Source organism: Anopheles aquasalis, chromosome 2, assembly GCF_943734665.1.
Source record: "Anopheles aquasalis chromosome 2, idAnoAquaMG_Q_19, whole genome shotgun sequence".
Classification (NCBI taxonomy): domain Eukaryota; kingdom Metazoa; phylum Arthropoda; class Insecta; order Diptera; family Culicidae; genus Anopheles; species Anopheles aquasalis.
Genome location: NC_064877.1, coordinates 18260001 through 18282098, shown reverse-complemented (window position 1 = coordinate 18282098; position 22098 = coordinate 18260001). Strand labels below are relative to the sequence as shown.

General features: G+C 49.4%; 5 protein-coding genes across 12 annotated transcripts in view; 3 read left to right on the top strand and 2 right to left on the bottom strand.

The window, feature by feature from the left end:
* The first annotated feature begins 696 nt into the window (after positions 1–696).
* On the top strand, positions 697–1424 carry LOC126570988 (translation machinery-associated protein 16 homolog). Its single transcript, XM_050229169.1, has 3 exons — positions 697–734; positions 800–885; positions 946–1424. Exons 1-3 carry the CDS (start codon positions 732–734, stop codon positions 1391–1393), a joined length of 537 nt encoding a protein of 178 aa, XP_050085126.1. The 5' UTR covers positions 697–731; the 3' UTR covers positions 1394–1424.
* Positions 1425–2969, bottom strand: LOC126570986 (abasic site processing protein HMCES). Its single transcript, XM_050229168.1, has 3 exons — positions 2856–2969; positions 2569–2663; positions 1425–2497 (listed from the first exon to the last, which is right to left on the bottom strand). Exons 2-3 carry the CDS (start codon positions 2586–2588, stop codon positions 1507–1509), a joined length of 1011 nt encoding a protein of 336 aa, XP_050085125.1. The 5' UTR covers positions 2589–2663; positions 2856–2969; the 3' UTR covers positions 1425–1506.
* Positions 2668–4554, top strand: LOC126570983 (uncharacterized). The gene is made up of 5 exons (XM_050229165.1): positions 2668–2729; positions 2801–3137; positions 3209–3259; positions 3343–4336; positions 4405–4554. The coding sequence occupies exons 1-5, from the start codon at positions 2713–2715 to the stop codon at positions 4482–4484; spliced, it is 1479 nt and encodes a 492-aa protein (XP_050085122.1). The 5' UTR covers positions 2668–2712; the 3' UTR covers positions 4485–4554.
* A 51-nt stretch (positions 4555–4605) lies between these two features.
* Positions 4606–7022, bottom strand: LOC126570985 (uncharacterized). The gene is made up of 4 exons (XM_050229167.1): positions 6728–7022; positions 6257–6657; positions 6079–6175; positions 4606–6004 (listed from the first exon to the last, which is right to left on the bottom strand). Exons 1-4 carry the CDS (start codon positions 6837–6839, stop codon positions 5496–5498), a joined length of 1119 nt encoding a protein of 372 aa, XP_050085124.1. The 5' UTR covers positions 6840–7022; the 3' UTR covers positions 4606–5495.
* Positions 7023–8154: 1132 nt separating this feature from the next.
* LOC126570982 (uncharacterized) overlaps positions 8155–22098 on the top strand; it is a 43524-nt gene continuing 29580 nt past the window's right edge. For 7 of the 8 annotated variants that reach the window (XM_050229160.1, XM_050229155.1, XM_050229158.1 and 4 more), the window contains exons 1-3: positions 8155–9283; positions 14321–14372; positions 21138–21810. In XM_050229160.1, coding sequence (XP_050085117.1) covers positions 8869–9283; positions 14321–14372; positions 21138–21810 — 1140 coding nt within the window. In that variant the 5' untranslated portion in view covers positions 8155–8868. Of the gene's footprint in view, positions 9284–14320; positions 14373–20876; positions 21008–21137; positions 21811–22098 lie in introns of those variants that run through there. The other variant, XM_050229161.1, reaches the window with a different exon arrangement.

The following is a 22098-nucleotide window of genomic DNA, read 5'->3' as shown; positions in this document are numbered from 1 at the left end:
GTGTGCAGAGCACTCTCCGTTTCGCATATTCTTATTGATATGCATATTTATTGATTTCAAGTTGGTAAAACTGTGCACCGTGTTATTGTGCGTTTAAAGTGCTCCGCCACAAAGTTTGGTTCCGATCGCATCGACGAAATACAACCACATCGGCAGGTAAGTATGGTTCTCTCAATAAATAATCGCCATGCATTAATCGTTCTCTCGAATAATTCCAGCCGCGAAACACCGATCACGACTACCATCACACAGACACCGACCCACGGCCCCACAGCCATGACCGAAGACGAAGTCGTTCCCTCTACAGAATAACAGCTGTAGCACAGAGCGAGGGAAACAGGGGAAAGGAACACAGAGAGAAAAGAGAAGCGGGAAGAGAGAGAACCGGCGGCGGCGGCCGACCATTCTCTTTTTTTTTGCTCTCAACCGCAGCCACGAGCCACCACGAGGCTGCTTCCTTTCTTTGAGCAGCTTCAGAAAAAGGTCGCAAGTTGGTAACAAAAACCTCCAGCCCCTTTGGTGAGAACGGGAAATGTGACCAATGTGCGACCTTTTTCTGAAGCACGTGCTCGGCTCGAATTTTGCTGCCCTGCTCGAATTATTTGGTCATCCAGGCGACCTGAATCGATCCAAACCCACAACTGCTTTTGCTTTCGTGCAGTTAAGTTTCATTTTGTTTACATTTTGCGTTGAACCAGCGTGGTGCACCTCCAGATTCCGCTGCCGACAAAATGGTAAAGATAATCGGAAATCAACCGTTTTACTTCAATTTAACCTATCCATATCCATTAATTTGCAGCCTAAAAACACAGTGTTGAAGGAGTTAGCCAAATGCAAACATCCTCAAAGCAGAAAAACGCTAGCGTTGGCCAGGAAGATCAAAAAGTAAGTCGCAAAAACGCCCAACCGATGGAGAATCCATTTCGCTAACGTCCCCCGTTTTAGGATAAATAACCGAGAAAAGATCAAGCTGGGACATGCGGCAAAGGCGAATGTGCTGGGTATGAAGTTGGCCTGGTTTGCGGAACAGGTTGAAGGCCGCGAAGAACCCCTCACGCCGGTAGAATACGAGGAGCTGATCGATTTGTACCTCCAGCGGTTCGACGGAGAGCTACAGCAGATTAAGATAGTGCAGGCGATCGGGAAGCACCGGGCAAACCAGCACGCAGCACGTGAGGCTGTGATAAAAACGACGCTGGGTATGGAGAAGCAGCACTTTGCCGGTGGTGGTCTCGAGCTTCCCGATTTGTGTGATGCCGACCATTTCAAAAAGTTTCAAGAGTGGAATGGTGATGCGGCTACCGTGCAGCACTTGCCGCTGAAATTCATATCGCGAAAATCCCTCCAATCAGCGGTGGCCAAAGATGCAGCAGACCAGCAAATGGTGGAGTAATAAAATCCCAGATTAACCGTTTAGACACAAATCCTGCCGGTGGTTCTATTTGCGCACCTTAAAATGAACTTCACAGAAGCATAAATTCAAAGTTTTCCAATGAGCTGCCTTTTTTACGAGGAATCGGGTTCCGGTTTTGGTTTTTTCTCTACCGGTTCCGACTCAGGTTCCGATTTGATTGCTTGTTTGCCTGTATCGTCCTCCTTTGGCTCGTCTTCGTCCAGTTTACGCTTCTTTACAATCAACCACGACTGCATCAGCTTACTCTTCGGGGTGGCGATTTTCGATCCTCCGGCAGCCGGTTTCACGTCCTCGACCGGTTTATTACATTGATCCGACTTGTTCCGTGAATTGTTAACCATATTGGAGATGCGATACCAGAGGAGATTGTGGCAAGGTTGCAGCATGTTAAGCGCACGGGCCGAAGGCACCCGCTTGTAGTCCAGCCAATCGGCTACCTGCTCCTCGGTCTCGAGAATCGCCGGCGAACGGTGATGGACCTCGGCAAACTTGCCGCTCGTTTCGAACGTAATCACCGTGTAGCTGTACAGCTTGTCCCCGTTGTCATCGTTCCACACATCGAACAGCCCGGCCATGCGTAGCAATCTAAACTGTCCGCTGTCAACATTCCAGGTACTTTTGTCGCTCATCTTCACCTTCTCGTCTGCCTGGGGCATGTGTACGTAAAAAGCGGGCCGTTCTGATGCCTTCAGCGGTTTTACCGTTTGCCACTCATAAAAACCCTCGCTTAGAATCACGCACCGTTGGCCGGAGGCAAGCGGGGGACCGTACAGTTTGGAAAAGGCCAACCCCTCCAGCCTGCAGTTGTTCGTCGTGAGTCCGTGCTTCCGAAAGTCGCCCTTGTGCCAGCGAGGCACCATACCCCACATCATGGGCACCAGCAAACGGTCGGCTGAATCGGCCGCCTCATCGAAATGCAGGGCGGACACCAGGACCGGGGTCACGTCGGTTGGTGCGACGTTGTACGACGGTTGATACTTTTTGCCACAGTTGTACTCGTTCCGGAAGCGTGGCGTTTTCGGTTTACCGTCGGTGGCTTTTCGGTACTTGCAACAGCACTCCAACTCCTTCGGCTCCAGTGTCCTAGTGTCGCAGAGGGATTCTTATCAGTTAAACGTTGGAAGCAAACCGATAAATTACGCCAGAAAACTTACAAACACGTGCGACCACACATGACGACGGTGGAATTTACGCGCCTTTGGCCTTTGTTTACTTATCGCTTGCTGTCCGCCGCGGTGTCAACGAACAGCTAATCGATAAAGCAGCATTTGGATCGGTCCCCAGAACCGCCGTTGAAAATGTACAAAAGAAAATGGTAAGTGTGGCGGTTGTTGCACCCTTCCACTAAAAAACATCCTCTAAGTACTGGGCGTGTGGAATTTTCAGGTACAACAAGCAGTACTGTGGCGACAACGAGAACGACCCGTTCGAATTTACCTACCGAGGAAGCGTGTTTGATCCTTTTGCCGACACGGCGGGCCCACTACCCACGGCGGGAGAACAAGGAGCATGGAGCGGCGACTCGCTTTCACTGGAGTTGATTGAGAATATCCCGCTACCCGCCCATCGGCTGTCGGGCAAGGTAAGGCAGCAGTACTTGCAGTACCTGGAGCAAGTGATACAAAAGAATTACCGCACATGGAAAGCAACCAGTTGTTACCGCGACAATCCTTTCAGTCATCAAGAGCTGCGCCAGTGTGCTGAGACAATCGAAATAAGAGCTGTAAGTATCCTGGTGGATGGTTTAGCCGATAGCCGTACGATCTCTAATTCCCACGCTACTCGTTGGTTTAGGTGCAGGCTTGCATGATCACCTCGCTCTACCGAGACTTTTTGCTGGAAAAGGTGACTTTCGACTGAATTCGATCTACTGCCGGCAGAACCGGGTTAGTGTTTCATCAGTTGCCTCCCCCGTTTCTCTATCGTAGATCAGAGAAATACGTAAGCAAACGGCCGCCGGTGTGCTACATCCTAACATTCTGGACGTAAAGCTGAATTACGCTTCACTGAAACCCGAACGGTGTCACGTTGCTATGCAAACCGATGACTGGGATGGCGTCTGCAACAACGATTATTTGCATATCTTGCAAACCAGCATACCGGCCATGAGTTTGGATGACAAAATGCGAAAGTTCCATGAAGCAAGAGAAAACCATGAGCAAGAACAGGCGAGGGTACCACCGCTGGTTAGCGATTACGATGAACCACGGGCATCGACCCCGGCAGTGACACCGGCAGCGGTCGGCAGTAGAAACGTTGCGGCGTCATTCGATGAACCGAAACCGGCCCAAGAAGAACTGGACGACGAAATTCTGAAGGAACTGGAAGCAATGTTCGAACCGGAGGACGACGAGACGGACATTTTCGAGTGGAATCAAGAGCAGCAGCAAGTGAAAGCAATCATTAGTGAGATAGAGCGGGCCACGGTGATCAAGTGTGAGCAGGCTGTGGACGCAGGCCCGGATCCTATTTCGATACCCAGTCCACAAGTCGATGTAAAGCTCGAGCTGGTCGAGATGGATCCACAACCGGCCACGACCACCATGCTATCGTCGGCGGTGGCCAATAGTGAGGATTTAAGACGGAGCATGTGGCCCTGCGAGTTGCATATGCAGCGCATGAAACTAAGGAACCTGCTCGTGCGAATAGCGGATGACGATTATCGGCGCTATGAGGCGCTACAGTCGCGCTTCGTGACACTGTTTGGTGAGGATGACGGCGAGGAGCAGGATCTCGGACCGTACAGCCCGTCGATCGAACTGAACGAGGTACTGTTGGCGAGTTGCAGGCAGCGAATTGCCCGCTGGGTTGTCCAGGCGCTGATGGGCCCCCTGAAGGACGGACTCATCGCGAATCGATACCTTTTCAAGAAGCTTGCCAAGCGGTTGGCAGAAAATATCATCTACTTAGACCAATATCCTGGTAAGTTCGCTTCGCTTGGCGATAACGGTGATACGATGCTCAATGATAGCGCTTACATTTCTTTGCAGATAAAAAGTTCATTCGGCAATACGTTGGCGATTACTTTTGTTCTCATTCCTGCATCAGATCGATCGATGATATTACTTGAAGTAATCGTCCTAGGCTCTCCCTGTGCCATGGAACCAATAAATAAAGCAATTGCTTTGTGGACAACTGCATCCTCATGGCCATTACTAACTCAAGCAAGATAACAGCAATCCACAGCGTAATACATTTTCACAAATATATTTTTATGTACACACAACACATAACACAACAATATGAAGCCGCAAAGATGCTGAGAAGGCAGGAAAAATGGGGCTGGAGCTAATTGATCATGATCAATCCCGGAATTTGATGACGCGTCATCAAACGTGGTCGTAGCTCGGTTGCCCGGTGGATTGGTTTCGCTCCGTACGATGAAATCCTTGTGTCAGCAATGAAGTGCGATGGTCTTTGTTTCGTCACGTCGTTACACCTCACGATGGATCGCTGGTTCGATGAATCGTCGTCGTTGTCGTCGTCGCCGGCGACGGCGGCACAGGACATCCCGCAAACCATCGATGCATCGAACTCACTTTGTCGAAAATTACACGTTTCGATGGAGATTCCGCGTAACGGGGCCAGACACGAAGACACCGGTAAGACTTCGGGCCGGTGGTGGCCTAATCCGGGGAATGCTCCGGAGCATTAATCTCTAATCGGCGAAGCGGCACTCCAGTTCGTCCTCCGGACGAGGACGAACCGTTGTCGCTTCGGATTTTCACCTCGTCGACGTCGACATCGAAGGGAGGGGCGTGGGGGTTCTTGAGAGTAGGGTACACGAGTGCCGTCACAAAACCATCTGCATTAGCCGATCGACGGATCGTAAAGAGAGAGTGAAACAGTCTCCATCCATCAGCCACCATCCGCGAACTTCTTTACACAGTAACACTAGGAGGGAGTAGTAAGACTACGCATATCACACGAATTAAGACGAATCACAATACAATCAGCTGCAAAACACATTAAAATCGAACACTCTTGGTGTACCCGGTTGCGGTGGTTGCACGGTATAAGCATTTTGTGGGTAGCAAGAAGAAGATGAAGCAGCAGCCAGCGGCAATCAGCACCATCACCTCTAGATGTTCCGCCAAAAAAATGACTCACATATCCGATTGGCCAGCTCGTTGCCCAGCTCGTGTAGCACATGTCTGCGACCGAGACTGTTCCACAGCACGTGCGGCATGGTACTTCCGGTGACCGTGCGCGGCCCGGGCTGGTAGCACTCGAACCGCACGGATCCGTCGTCGTTCTGGAAGTACCGGTCCAGATTGATGTAGTTTGGGCAGCTTGAGCGGATGTACTCGTTGAACTTGCACAAACGTTCCTGCATTACCGACCGTCCGCCAGTATTCGCGATCGGTGCGAGCGTTGTCATGAGCGGTTCCACGTTGCGCTCACGAAACCGATCCATCAGCATGTCGAAATCTTGTATCAGATCAATCATCTGGCGACCGTGCAGCAGATCGACGGTTCCAACATTCACCAGCACCTGGGAGGCGATGTACGGGGCCGCTTCGACCCGCCTTGCAGCCTCGGCCAGTGTCAACCCGGAAATGCATAGGCCGCTCATTGCTATTTCGTGACCTGGATGGAGAGGATGATCAAGGCAATCGTTATCAAGATTCGTTTTTCAAACTAAAACCATTTCCTTTCCCTACCTTGATCGAACGAATAGTCAAGCTCACATTTAGCTATGGAGAGGAAAAAGTCATCTCCCACCAGCTGGTGCTTGTGGAACGAAGGTCCGAACAGGCGCTGAAAGGGAAGGGGAAAACGGAGGTCAGCAATAGACACGGGCAGATTGTCGGTGAGCTCGTTCCGCTGGACACAACTTACGACATCTAGCTTATCCGCTCTGGGTAGTTTCGGTCGGTGTGATCGATTGTACGGTCGCCATCGTCGTTCCTTGGTTGGATACGGTTGCTTGTACCGGCTTTGATACGGTTTCCTTGGCGGCCTCATGTTGTCCTTGAAGAACTTTGGGGGGGGAGGATCGGCCGGTACGCTGTAGCTAACCGGTGCGTCGTTCCGATGATTTCTGATCTCCAGCACGTTAGACTTTTGTCCGTTGATTAGTTCCACCAGGTGCTTCGTCCTGGGAGTGCTGCAGAACCACAGAATCACGCCATCTCCCGTCCAGTGCCAGATTCCATCGATCGAGGGCAGATAGTTCGCGAGATTTTGCCGCGAACCGAAGATATCCAGCAGGAGATCGCCCGTGAGCTCACGGTAATCATCTGAACGTGGAAAGTAGGAGTACGATTGATAAACGCCACGTGTTGACCGGCGATCGTAAGGACCCGTTACCTATTATCTCTTCCAAGGTCGCACCTTCCTTCGAACGGGTGATGATAACGCTGCGCAGCTGCTTCACCAACTCCTCCGCTGCTTCTTGGTATGGTCCATCAAACTGCCCCATCTCGAAAGGTGGCCCCCCAATTTCAACGGAGCAAACTTGTTCGCAAACCGAATCGTCACACAGCACACCAAAGTTTAGACAAAATAAAAAAAACAGCCAACAGCAACGTGGCACAGCAGCGGCACACGTGACGATATGTCCTGGCTATGCACACCGGTACACAAAGAGAGAGAGAGTTCGAGAGGAAAAGACTTGCCACGAGGATCGCACGGTCGTTTTATAGAATTTTTAGTGTACCGTAGTATGCGTGGCAGGAGTAAATGGTCCCGGAAATCGCGCCAGAGTGCACTTTATACCAGTTGTCGTGGTTTTACGTTTACTTTCTTTGGTTGGGAAATGTTTTTGTGGCATTTCGAAATTCTACCAGATTGCGATAAAGCTAAAACGATTACCAGATAAAGCTAAAAGCTTTCCAGATAAAATGTAGCTAGCAATTTTAACGATACTCATATTGTATCAGAAAGGAAGGGGGGAGTTAAAATCTAAAAGAAAAACAGTTCTTTGATTAGATAAATCTAAGCATACGAAGGGAGCCAAGCATTTCAAAATTCGTAGATATAAAATTGAATTTCTTTCTGTGGCCACCGAATGGGGCTCGATTATTTGAAATGTACAAATATTAGATATTCTTTTATTAAATAATCAGTTTATCCAGCTAGCCTTCTCAATTCGTTCGTTTTTTCGTATCTTGTTTAAGGCCGAAAGTGATAATTTTAAAATTTTACGTAAGAAAACGAGTTAATTTTAAAATTTAAAAAAAAAACAGAAAACGCGCTCAGGCACCCGCTACTTAACGAATATAACGAACAGGCATGGTTCACACGAAGCGGAAAAGGTTGATTGACTGGGCCGCAGAGGATTTCGTACGCCTAGAAGGATTTCTCGTGGTTTACGAGTTAAAATAAAATTATAAATTTATCATCCTGAGCACTGTTTTATTATTAGATACCGTTGGATAGGATTCTTTAAAGATTGAAGTAAAAAATAGTGACTGTAAAAGTTTTATTGAAGCTCCAATACGCTAAAGAATTGCTTTTAGATAAAGTTAAAAAATTGCCTTCAACAATTTAACAAAAAATTAACAACAAAACAGCAACAAACAGAATTGTACATATTTTTTGGTTTCCGAATCGCTTCGTTTCCGAGATAGAGAGCATAAACGCGTCCCCGACCGTACGGTCTACGATGTCGGTTCGTCAGATGATGAGCCATCGCGGTCGTCCCTCACACCAGCCACAATTTCATTCACATTTTCAACCCGACCCTCGTGCAGTCCTCATCGCGTTGCGGCTCGTAAAAGACTCGGTTCAGTTAAGCTAAAAGTGAAATGTTTACAGAGTTTCAAAATATTTCTAGACGACGATGATTAAGCTGGTCGCTAAAGTTAAACTAGAGCCAAAGAATATCTTAAAGTTTGTGCCGAATATATCGAAAATCTGGAGAAAATCTTTCCGTGCTGCTTATATTTGAAGTGTTTGTGTGGCTGGTGACAACAATTGAAGCGTCCGTATTTGTAAAACCATTGTTACAATCAATCACGATTATATCCTTTAACAATTAAAAAAAGTGTCATCAAAATCCAGTGCCCGTCCAGTGAGCAATATAATTACGGCTCGAATGTGTATTTATTCAACTCGGTGGTAAATGGATGAAACCAGGAATACAAGAAAGTATTAAAAGTTGTGGAGTTTCAGAATGGAATCACCAAAGAGTCCGTAAGTGCGTGAAAATGTACCCGCCAAAAAAGGATACCCATCGGCCCGGTTCGTCGTCGTCGTCGTCGTTGAAACTCGTTTTACCCGGCGGTGTTTACGTTGGGAAGTGTGCGAAAATTGTTTACAAACAGTGCCGCATCTCCCCCGCGCGTGCGTCGATTTGTGGGGACTCGTGATAAAAAAAGGAAAAAAGAAGAAAAAAGGAAAGCCAAGCCCTCGTCGCGGTTTCAAGATCACCGTCGGCGTCACCAGCTGCAGCAGCTGGTCCTATAGTGGCTGTAGTGGTGTGTCGCTGTGTATGTGTCTGGTTCATAATGGCGGACGAAACGGCGGAGGTACGATCGCTGCTGATGCGTCACCGGCTGTCGATCGTGCGTGATCTCGTGGGCACGGGGCTGCTGCAGGTGCTGCTGAAGGGTGGCGTGCTGACGGTGGCCCAGGAGGAGCAGCTGAACGCCGAGGACAGCCTGGAGGTCCGGTGCGAGCAGCTCATCGAGCTGATCGCCGGTGGCGGCTTCGAACAGTTTAAACAATTCTGCTACGCCATCGAATCCGAGTGCAGCCAGCTGATATCGGACCTGATCAACGATAAACTTTCTCAAGTGGATGATGGCGATGGGGAGTCAGCGCAGCGGAAACGCCACCATGCTGATGGAGATGATGATGATGCTGCAAATATTACGTCCGCCACCATCGCCACCGCGATGACCCAGGCACCCACCATCACCGGTAGGTATATTCCGATAGGCCGTTTGAAAGTGAGAAAGTGCCCCAAGCGGGCCACTGAGCGAGCTGGTTGCCATGTTTTTTTTTTATTCTCCCTCTCTCTGAATAACAATAGTGTGCCAATTTAAGCTGTACGCGTAGAGGATTAGCGATCGTGAATTAGGGTTGATCGCACCGGGGGTACGGGGGCCTGGCAGGTTGGCCTCGACCACACTTCCGGTCCCCCTTTTGGCCAGATGAAACAAAGCCACGATCATGCGGTGTGTGCGCTTTGCGTTTCACGCAGCGATCCAGTTACCATGGTGATGATGCTGTTCGAATGAACCGAGCTGAGGATGTGGATCGCGGAGATGATTCTTTCGTTCTTTACTTTCCATTTTCTCCAACTTTCTCACTGCCAACGGTGTGGCCCGAGTGTGGCGGCGTCTGGCTTGTGTCCGTTCTATGGTGAACTTTCCCCTACCCGGGGGGGGGGGCATGCTCCACGCTTGGATCCCCCCCCCCCCCCCACCCAAAGTGCCACCGACGCTGACGAGGCACAGCGGTGCAAGCGAAGCAAAAAGGGGGTTTACTTTCCAATGAATTAAAATAAACAACTTACAACACACGCACACACACGCAGGCACACTCTCGGGGGCCACATTAGTTCGGTGAGAACTTGCGTTGGTTGGGTTGTGACCGAATCGGGGAATCTCGCCAGCATCATCGCCGTCGAAATGGCCGAGAACTTTTATGTATGAGGAGCATAAACACAATCACGGCCACCACCGTGCCCTCGACGGCGGTTCCCAGCCCGAAAAGCCACGACAGCACGAAGAACACGATCACGGGAGAGAAGAAACGGAGACAAGCATGGGACCGCAGAGTCTCGTTCACTTGGAGTTCGTTGTTTCGTTCTGTGCGACCGTCGCTTCCTCGCCTGCTTAGAACCTCGGGCACAAGGAGGCACATAAACTAATCTCAGAAAAAGAAGCAAACGAAGAATAAGAAGAAGAAGAAGGCATTGAACACACAAGCACACCACGGTCGCTACGTAGCAACGGCCGATTGAGTGCGTGCTGCTTAGAGTAAGCAAGAGTGTAGCATTTGGCTGACGATGAGCAATTTGCAATGTAACGCTCGACTCCGCAGAGCAAACATAAGACCTCCCCTTCTCCCACCCCGCTCCCCCTCTGATTGGATCGGATTGGAGTGCCATTTGGGCGAGCCCTCAACACATATGCTGTAAGGAATCGGCAACAGCCCGGTGCTCCAGTGCGGGCGCACGTTCACGGGCGATTGAGATGGATCGTTTTTCTGTCCGAGATAGACGAATGGAACGATGGGGGAAGGAGGGGCGGGAGTGGGTTTGCTTTCTGCTGATATCGCGTTATCACCTCCATTCGCTAGCCCACTGGCACGTATCCGTCTTTGAAGGCCTGAGCGTTGTTCGAAGCGTTGTTTGTCAGTACAGTGGCGGCACCGACATCGGAGGGGGGGCACCTGATCCCATGACCTGACGGAGTATGGTTGGCTGGTACCGGGTGTACCGGAAATACCAACCTTACTCTGGGACCCCGGGACCCCGGGGAGGGATGTGACTAATTAGTCCGCTCCTCCGTCGTGCTGGTACAAGAAGAACTGGTTACGCGAGCGTCCAGGTTTCCACTGTTCGGCCTCAAACAATCATTCCGTACGTCTTCAGCCTGGATGATGACCACAAAGAAAGCGGCCGCTCGCGATGCGATCGCAGCAGGCGTGAGATTCCGGCTGGATCGAGGAAACAATCGAGACCGAGACGGAGACGACCGACCACAGCGGACAGGGAGAAGGAAGGATGTGATGTTGACGATCTTAATGATCGGATCAAAGGCGCACAGGAAGTGGGCTAGCTGGACTGAATGGCCACAGCAGCATCAGCAGCAACAGCAGCAGATAGAAGGATGAGACATGAGAAAGAAAAGAAGACGAGGTGAAGGAAAAACTCGTCTCGTCGCGCGCATCAAAAGGGCGGATTCCGGGGCTTTCACAGGGCCCACCGGCCACCGACTTTTTCCCGACTCCAAAGGGATGCACTACATTCGCCTTCAGTGCGGTGCTCTGATGAAGATGAAAATGCGGTTAAAATGTAACAAATGCAACCAAACAAAAAAAAACCGCGGAGCTATTGGTTGCGGTGCAGGATCATTGGAGTTTGTTGGTCCGGTCCGTGCGCTGCTGATCCGGTATCCGGTCGCCACCGTTCATTAGTTGACGATTCTTCTCAGCTTCTCCTCCGGGACCAATTCCGGGCTCGCTGCCCGTTTGGCCAATTACCGTTTGGCTATTTGAACTTTCCACTCGCTCCCTGGCCTCAATTACACGGGTTACAGTCCCGGTGCGAGTCCACCACGGATACGGATACGCGATTGTTGGTCTCCTGGACTTAAAACCCATTTGTTCCGCTGTTGTTGTGTCGATGTGCGCCGATGTCAATCGCGGTTGGGACCCTCTCGACCACATGTAACACTCTCTTTCCATTCCCTCTTTCTTCCTCCAACGTTCAGGTTAGTTTGTATGCAAACCACGAACTGTGGAGCGCGTTTTCTGGTGGCCTCCGTGCCCTGTGTACATTATTGGCGATCGCGATGATGATGACGATGGACCATTCAGGCGTAACGTAAAGGGGTTGGCCATTCGTTTCTCCCATCCCCGCGTCACTGCGGTGAAGATGACGTGCTTCCAGAATGCGTTCTTATGCTCGCTCTGCCAATTCTATCTTTCCCACGTTGGTGAGCTGCAAGTGGTGCGTGGGTGCTGGGTTTGGTGTAGGTGGGCTATTAATTTTGTGGTCTGACTTGACACACACCAGCAACCGGTCAGACGAACTCGGTGACTTCGTGGTGGTGACTGCTGATCGCTCACGCACGTGAAAGACAAAAGAAAAAAGGGGTTGCGTTTTGCTTCTGCCGGTAGCAATGTAGTCATGGGTTGTGTTTGGGCGCTGGTGATTCCCCCCTTCGGTGACACACCTTCCAATATAAATCAATCCGTCATCGAAGTGCATTGTTATTGGGTTCTCGAGCTCGCGGTGTTGTATTTCCAGCCGGAACCCGGGGGTTGAGGGAAGGAAACTGTCATGCGAGTTCTGCTCGGCTCTTATTACTCATTGAATACCTCATTTATATTGATGAAAAATGTTGTAATCAACCACCCCCCGGGCCCAGTCGTTGCATGAAATTCGACTACCGCAAGGGAGACACCCAAGGGAGACATGTTTATTTTTCGATTTTTTTCTCTCGCTTTTACAATGTATTGAACAAACTTCGAACCTTGGAACACTTTTCATGCTGGAGGGAGAGGGGGAGGGGGGGGGGGGGCATTGTATCAACCCCGAGAATGGGGAGAGGGCATGCACACCGGGACAATGTAATCATCGGTTAACGGCTTAACGAAACCAAACAAATTACGGCAAATTAGTTTTCCAGCATTGCATCGACTGCTCCCATGATCAACCTTGGATCTGTTGTTGCATAACGAAGCCCACCGTGTGAACGTGGGGTGCGTGAAGCGCTCAAGACCGATCACCGACCGACCAGCATTGCATCGATCATCCATCGATCGATCGATTGGTTGCGAGACAGCCCCGATGGGGAGCCCCTCTTGAGGTTGGAATGCTAGGGCGCGATGGTAAGGTGCTAAGTTTGCCGTCAAGCACGAGGAGAAGACCGTCGGCACTACTGCTGCTCTTTTGAAGCTCGTGGTGTTTGTTTAGAAGATACCAAACCTTGTCTGTATGGAGCTAGAATTGATGTTTGCTTATAAATATTGCATTACTCTCGTTAAAGTACAACTAAAAGAGCAGAGTTAGCACGAGATCTCAAGTAAATGTCTGATATTGTTTTTAAATTGCATCGTCAACTGATTTTTTATATTGATTTTAAATCCACAGAATCAATATCATTTCCAATAAACGATTCTTCCGAACCAAACCACATTTTTTACACAATAAACATGAAGAATCTTTTAATGCGGTATATTCTAAAAAGATAACATTCATAAAATGTATGATTGAATAATATAAATGCAAACATAAATTACTACAGTACGGAACAAATTACAAAATCTATAACTAAAGTATCCCCTTAAAATTTAAACTCGTTGTTGTTGAAACACTTATCGAATCAATCTGCCTTTTATAGCATTAACCAACCACGTTTCCTTACAATTACACATCACGCTGAAGGCTTAAACAATTTATCCCAGCAGATTAAACAGCTTTGTTGCTAATTAGACTGTAACCCCGACACAAAATGGGAAGCTCGGAGGAAATCGGACCGAAAATTGGATGCCTGATGTTCACATTTGCTCTCGTTAAGAAAAGTGAAGCAGATTGAAGATGAGCTGACGGTTTTTAGGAGTTTTCCTCCAGAAATAGCCGGCTCGCTGGCCAGCCATCCAGCCAGCCAACTCATCATTTTCCGCCTATCGAGCAAATACAATTGAAAATGTATTATTCACCGCTGAGCAACCCTACCGTCAGTGGCCCCTTCAGGGGTGTCGGGTACGTCGGGTTGGCCACGGTTGGCTAGCTACCGGCTGGATGGCTCCGATGGCTGGAGTTGATTTTTATGTCTTCGTCGTCTTCCCCCTTCGACGGTGGTGGATGGAAACGCTCGGTTGTGGCAGTCATTAGCACTATCCCCCGGTCGGTGGGGGTTTGGCCTTTGGTTGCGGCACATTCGTCAAGGTCAACGGCAACGACGATCGCTGCCTTTCATTACCGACCAACGCTCTCCCCCTTTCTGTGGCTTCTAATTCATCAGTATTTGTTTTACTGCCTCACGGAGGGGCTTAGCTGCCAAGCCTAAGCTCGCCCGAGATCGCTGACTGATCAAGAAATCCGCCTTTTTGGCAAACAGCATTTCGTCATTTCGTGTATTTTTTTGCGGGAAATCTTTGTTAGCTTATGCTGCTGTCCGTTCCCCGTGGACCTTCCCTTTTGTTCGTATTAATTATTCATCCTATTTTTTTCTTCTCTCTTATCCCTCTCTCTCTCTCTCTTTTTTCCGGGCACTACAGACGACGACATCTTGGGAGTCACGCACGACGATTCGTCCCTGAAGAACGGCAGGTAAGCCATCACTCCGGGGCATGTTCACATCGTTCTCATCGTTCCAATATTTTCCAGCGTCAATTTTCTTCCGCCCCTTTTTGTGCTGTTGTTTTCCTCCGTTCGAATTGGCCACCTGTTGTCTGGTTGTGGCGTGCAGGGCGTCTTTTGCGACCTGAACATGATACACACCACATGGACACTCGTCAGAAGCACGTACCAGGCAGGCTGGCTGGAAACGTGCTGCCATCTGATGATGCACCTGAAGAGGAGCAGCAGCAGTTGCAGCACCGCACGCACGGACCACCGCAGCGTGTCCTGAAAAAGAAAGGGGGCCAGGATCGTGGTTGCGCACATGTCCTCATGCACACGTCACTCATTAACGTGAAAGAAGATGCGTTCAATGGGCTCTCTCGGGGGCGAGGTTTGTTGAATGGAACGAGCGCATTCGATGTGAGTCTGTCCGGAACGGGAGCGACATCGAAAAACACTTCCCCCACTCTCGTCAGCGACTGGGCCCTTTTGCAATCTGATACGGAAAGGCCGAGAGTCGGAGAAGGGATAGAGAAGGAAGGAGATGAGCCTTTTATGTTGCTGTGGCACGTGAGGTCATTTAACCCGTAACCCACATGCACGAATGACGGTTTGTTTGACGGTTTTCAAAGGACAGACGGCCGCTCTTCCGGGAAGGAATTCAATTCTAGACAACCACCCCTCCTCTTGACGGGCGTTTATTTCATCCCGAAAAGTAATGTAGGTTAATGAAACGTCCGTACCAGGACCAGGAGGTTGATGGTGAAGCATCAAGAACGCAATTGGAAGACCTGCGAGTGAATGGATGGAGTCTGAGGTGTGCTCTGGGTGTCGTCGACGTCGTCGTCAACGACTGTATGGCTCGTGTTTCATTGGCAAGACACACCCGTCACGGGCCATGTTGCATTAAATATTTAAAAGGCTTCCCCATCCAACCACAACCACCACCCCATTTGGTATGTGTCAAAGGCCTGAGGCACGATGGCCGTTTTTGTGCGCGTACAACGCGCAATGCCCGAGACCGATTATCCCGATCTCCAGCAGAACTCGAACTCGAACTCGAGCTTCTAGAACGCTGCTCGTTCCCACGGATGCACTTCCATCGATGGCGGGAAGGAGGCGAGTGATGGAGCACCACCCCTCCTCGGGAGGCTAATGTTGAATTAGAGTGTGGCCAGTGGTCTAGTGGTTCAGTGGTTTTGGGGCCCTCCAGGGGGCCCTGTGGCTTCGTGGCTTTAACTCTTCTCCCTTTCACACTCCGTAAATAAACGTTAATCGGCCGGCAGCAGCAGTTTAATGACTTTTTTCCTTGTTCCGGGTTCCGGTGCCCGTGGACCGGAAGTGCCCCATTCTCGGCTCACTCTCTCGAGGCGTCGCGCCCATCGGTTGCAATTACTATCAAAGTGGGACAAACGATGGATAGTGCCAGTGCCAGTGCCTGTGCTGTGGTCAACAGTAGTTGGGTGGCCTGGGGAACGGGTGACGGGTTCATCAACGTCATGATTATGTTGCATGGGGTGTGCCTGTGGCCACAGAAACAAACACTCTGCCGTCGATGTGTGAGGCCTGACACTTCAAAAGAGTTCGTTTGCGAATCGGAATTGTCCGTACCGTGAACTGTCGTCAAGAGAAGATCAGATGGTGCTGCTGATGGTTCCGAGGATTTGCTTTTAATCATAGCTCAGCATACATTTATGTGTTTATGGAGCTGGAGAGCAATGTAGGGGGTTTCCCGTTGTTTTTCACGCCTAATTGCTGTGAGATGAAGGAATCGAGCTCAAACAATGGACCCCAGGACGCTTCTTGGCTGTAAAATCTAATGGATTCATAAACGGCTTCATTCGGTCACTCCGATGTCCGTATAAAGAAGGGAATGTAACTAATGATTAATGGCTGTTAGTGGAACAAATGGTTTTGTTGGGGGTTGTTGCGCTGTAAACCCGGTTGCGCTGTAAACTTGCATAAAATTTCATCTCTTCTCTCCTAAGGCTTTTTCCTGTAAAACTTCCACCGATAATCTGGCCATTTAATTACGAAAGGATTCGGTTTAATGGCCCAACATTCAAAGGTGATGTTCCGGTAGTGAATTCGTCTCTGGACACTAGTCGATCGCCAGCGAGGATCACACTGATCTGAACTGATCATTTAATTTCACCGATTTCGTGCGTGCGCACATGGGGGATCTTTGCACTCTTCGTGACAAGCGCTCGCCACGCCGAATGATGGCCGAATGTGTTAAATTAGAACACACATGACACGGAATCGGTGGCTGCTCGTGAGATACTCTCTCTCTCTCTCTCCCCGTCGGTTGAGATAATTTTGAACTGAAGCTGTGACAGAGTCTTGCTCTTCTTGTGGGGTTCTTGGGGCTTACGGGATGGTTCTCCGAGTTCAGCAGCGAGTGTCGCTGATCATCAGCAGCGTGATCGCCAGTCGCCTTTGGCCAGTTGCAACCCAGTTTTCCCCGGTACAAGGAGCACGCACGACGCTCACGACACGCCGTGACACGGAATTACGGGGTCGGTGTTCTTGGTCACTGCGGCCTTGCTGTGATCCCTGCACTACTCTGCTTGTTCCATGATATTCCCGTGCATTTCAGTGTGATCGCGAGTGTTTTTTTCTCCCCTTGTTCGTGGTTTTATCATGTTGCAGCGATCGTGCATTAATGATCGCAATCATTAGCGAGCACAGCCGCCTCTCTTAAATGTTCGCTGTGATGGTGGTGATGGCGGTGTTTGGTGCAAAAAAAAAGAAAGAATCAACAAAACGAAACAGAAGAAAGAATGAAAAATACCGCCAGACGGAAATGTGTATTTTTGTCGCCAGACAGGACGACCACGGCACACGACGGTGTCGCGGTGTCGTCGTTGTCGTCGACATCTTCTACTTACCGCGTGCGTGAAAGTGAATTCCGTCGAGGCCTAACCGGCGGGGTTGCAGTGTAGCGTGAATAAGCGTGATTGGGTTTTCCCCCCGGCCAGCGGGTTGAAATAAGGAGAACTGCGTTCCGATGTGCCGCAGAGTCGAATAGAAATGGAGAACAGAATGTAGAGTGATTGCGTTGCCTCGTGTCTGGGGGTTTTTGGGCTGGTCGAGAGGATGGTCGAGCAATCGAACCAACATTTCCCACAATGATTGACCCTCGATCGATCGCCCGCACACTTAAGTAAAGTGAAAACCACTCTTTTGAGCACTTTTATCGGCAGTTATCGATGCATGGATGCACTCGCCACACGCGAAGTGGTCGCTCCTCGGAAGCGATGTGATAGCATCTCTGGCTGGCGCTTAAGCCCTTGTGATCGCGGTCCCTGACGTCGGTCCCGTTGTGCATCCAGAACATGCAGACGATTTATATTTATATTTAGAAGTCGCGTAAGTCCCAGAGGGATGATGTTTGCTCTGGTGGCAGTGGAATAACCTCCGATGCAACAACAAGTGCCCGATGCACAGTGGTGCAGTGTCGTAAGCGTGCCGTCCGGAGACGAACTCTCGTCGAAACGCATAATCTGCTGCTCTGGCGCCGATCATCCATCACTCGGTGAAACAGCAAGCAGTGTGCAAAGGGTGCATATGAGGCCCACGATGACAGACAAGAAGAAAATGCAACGTTCTGCACTGATTTACTGAAGGCAATGCCATCCAGAGAGAGAGAGAGCGAGAGAGTGATGTCACCGATTGTCGAGGGCACGATCACGGAAACAATCACGAGAACGGACTGTTTTCCGATATTCGATTGTAGATTTTGCAGAAAAAAAATGATGGCCAATTTTTTTTGGGGCCAACCACGATGACGACGATGACGACGCTGGCGACGAGTCGGTACCCCAGTTATAAATAGCGAGTAAAATTTATGAAACACGCACCCGCGGACAGCTGGCTTTCATTCCGCTGGCAATCGACGGGCGCGATGGAATCGGTAACAGGTCAGAAGGTGTGTCGGCAGTCGGACGCGTTCACTCGCCTGTGACAAGTGGTTTCGTCTACTTTGCGCCATGCATGTATTTTGAGATAAATTGAAACGCCTCCAACTGCCATTAGAGCTGACAGTGGAAGTTCACTCGTGCAACGTGCGTCGTGGTGTCTTGTTGTCGGTTGATTGATTTCCGAGCATCTCAGGAGGCATTTCGGGTAGCTAAGATTTGCGAAACTGCCGTGCAAATAGGGCACGTTTCAAAATTGTTGAGTATCATAAAATAATCGAGAACATATTTTAATAATTCAAGAGAAGCATCTTCAAGCAAATTATATGGAAAGTGTTTTTGTTTCGATTTTTTTTTCAATCTTTGAAAATCTTTCAACCACTTTGTAAATTTAAACAAAGATGCTTGACAATCAGAGGTATTTAAGGCAATTTTGAATACTCATAAAAATGATTGAGTGCTCAAAAAAGAATGCATAAATAGATTGTCAGATGCCTAAAATTGAATGATGGATTCGATAAAACATATAAAATTGTACAAATGATTAAACCTCATTTTATATTATTTTTGCAACAGGTTCATAGAAATGCATAAAAGAAATGCATAAAACAGAAGGTAGTAGAAAGTCTAATACTACATTTTATAGTGTTGGAAACATGTGTCGATAAGCTGGTTCGAGCAAACATTTATGCGAGAGCATATCAACATCCGTTAAGACCGAAATATCTTTTCATCATCTTAAGCCACAGAGATCAACGTCACAGGCATCGCATCTCCATGGCCTAGACTGATTGAGCGATTTTGGATCGATATGAATTCCTGAATGACGCCGTTCTAATCCACGAGTCTCCTGTCAAGAGTGCGCAGAGGATGGCGTGTGGTAAACATAATCGCATCACATGCTAGGCAACCGATTGAGCTGCTCATAAATATGACGAAAATAGTATCCTATCGATCATCGATCAACCTCTCCAGATGGAAAAGAAGAAGAAGAAGAAGCTTCCACCGCTTTATAATTCTCCATTCCATTTGCGGTAGAGCACGGACAGCAGCAGATGCCACCCCTTGGTGGTTTTGTTTTTGCACCAAACCTTGGATGTTGTGCCATATGTGGCCAACGACAACATTATCGACCCCCCACTCGGCCGCGTGCCCGTCTGTGTGTGTTTGTTGTAGGGCGGCAAGTTGGTGCGATATTTTTTATTCGCCCTTCTTTCTGGGGTCGAACGCCACGGGCTGGAAGCTGTGAAATATGATTCCGGTAGTCAGCTCAGCGCCCTCGTGCCACTTCTTTCCTTACCCTTCGCCCATTTGACCCATTTTAGGGTTCATCGGCGTGCGTCAACCGAAAGAACAGCCAGCATCATTCATAACGCGATCTTGGCGTGATCGGTGCGCCGCGGATCCACTAGTGCTTAATGTTGTGCCAGCAATCGCTGATCGATGATGGTGATCGGTTTCTAGATCAGATCGATCGCGCCCATTTCCGTTGATTCCATCGTGACCTCAACAACCGGCGCTCGATGCTCGGATCTGCAATCGAGGAAGATCGAGGTCGTTTATCACATGGAATCCGGCATTCGGATTGCAAAGTGAAACGCGGATGCGCACCACTTTCATGTTTTCGAAATCATCGCACCCACAGCGGAGCGAGAAAGTTTCGGAAATCGGAACAACGAATTCATAAAAAGCGGTCCAAACGAGCGGTGGCTGATTTCAGTTTCGTTCTGAAAGCAATATGGAATTTCCTCAGGGAAACGCTTTCTTCTTTATTCCATTTTCGTCTTCGATGACGAAGGCCAGAGAGCATCCTCGACGGGCAGCGGAAACCGATACAAAGTCAGCAGGAATGTCTCAGGAATCCCCCCGACTCACGTTACGGTCGTCTCCGTTTAGGACATTCCTAGACGTAGCGCAGACAAGAGACCGAAGGCAGGGAGAGCGAATGATGTAGAGCAAGAGGGAGCAAGAAAGAGAAGTTGACATTCCATGCTGCTGATGCATGTTGCTGGTCGCTCGTATTTGTTTGAAATGTTGTCTCACGTCTTCGGAAACCACATTTTTCGGCCTCTCGGCCCCGGATGTAGATGACGATGGCACGCTGCCCTCCGATCGGTCGATATCTCTATGCACTCTGTCTCTCTAATCTTTCCGTGGCGTTGTCGGATTTTTTTTGTTATTCTTGCACCAGAATCAATGTTTTAAAGTCCATTCGAGACAACAAAGGTCTGTGCTGTGTCTGCGTCTGTGTGTTTGGTTTCCGGTGGTTTGTGGCCACGAATGCGGATCGGTATGAAGCGGCGATGACAATCGACTCTCTGTTCCGGACTGTGTAGTGCATTGCCAAGAGCCAAAGAAGCGAACACGCCCCAGAAGTGCAATGGACTACAATATGCGGATGTATGGTGGTCCGGGATACGGGGGACACTGTGATTATCCGGGCTGTCGGCCCGTCTCGAACCTTTCCTGTTATACGGTGCCGGAGCACTCGCTTCTGGACGGTGGCGAGGAGTACGATGAGTCCTCGCAGGTGCCCAGCACCTCGACAACCGATGATGATGGTGCGGCTAATGACTGCGGTACACCGGTACCTACATCGGCCGCCATCGGTACTTATCATCCACCGGATGGTGGACCTTCGCAGCTCGGTTACTTCGTACCGATCAGCCCAGTGTTCTTCCGTAGCCCACAGTTCCGGAAGAGGTATGACTGGAGGACATTCGCGGAGGGATTGTTGCCTCTTATTCCTTGGTCCCTTCTCTTCGCCATCTGCTGAATGTTATCATCGTATGGTTCTAATTCTCTCTCTCTCTCTTTCTCTTCTACTCAATAGGGATACGATTGATTCGAATCGATCGCGTCGAAGTACCAGCTACTGTGGCACATCGACACCGACACCCTCGACTGTACCAATCAACAACACTGTCGCTTCTTCGCGCCGTTCCTCACTCATCTCGGCCGCCAGCCATGGTCCTTCATCCCTTCACTCCCATACCACTAGCCACCATCAACAACAGCAACAACAACCACCACCAATACCTCAGCTACCATCAAAGATCACCAGCAGCGCGCATCCTGGCCTACTGCTAGTGGCCAGCGGGGACAGCAAGTTTGCTGTTTCGAACAATAATTTTAACAACTCGAACGTGAGCAATGGTAACAGCAGTACCTCCAGTAACCATAACAACAACCAAAGCCTCAGCGATGGACGAGATGCAAACACGTCGGGAGCAAGTTCCGGGCGACAGCTCGTCCTGCCACCGTCCACCAAGCGGCTGCAGAAGTCCGAGTCGGCTGCCTATTCCTACTTTAACCCAAAACGGTTCAGCTCACCACCGTTCGGTGATCTACTTGGTGGCACAACCGATCGACGGTTGAATTTGAAGAACAAAACGGCCAGCCTGTTCCGGAGCAAATCGAAGAAGGAACAGCGTACGTACGGGCACCGGTCGATGAACGAAACGATCGAGGTGCTGGCGGATCAGGTGGTCGAGGATGAGAAGGTGGTAAGTGGCTTCTAATGCATTTATGGTTCTGTTGAAGTATTATAGAATTTATTAAATGTAATATTGTCTTTGGAAGGACATGTCTAGTGTGCTCTATTATCTTGCAATATTTTGGAAGTCACATTACTGTCAAAATCTTAATTCAATACCTATAAGTGTCCTATATTTCGTTCCTTAATGGCCAGTACCATTCTTATTTTCTGTATAAACCAACCGCACCCCAAATTGTCACCCCCAAAAGCGAATGAAAAGCGATATGCTGCAATCAACAGACGCACGCACGCAGGG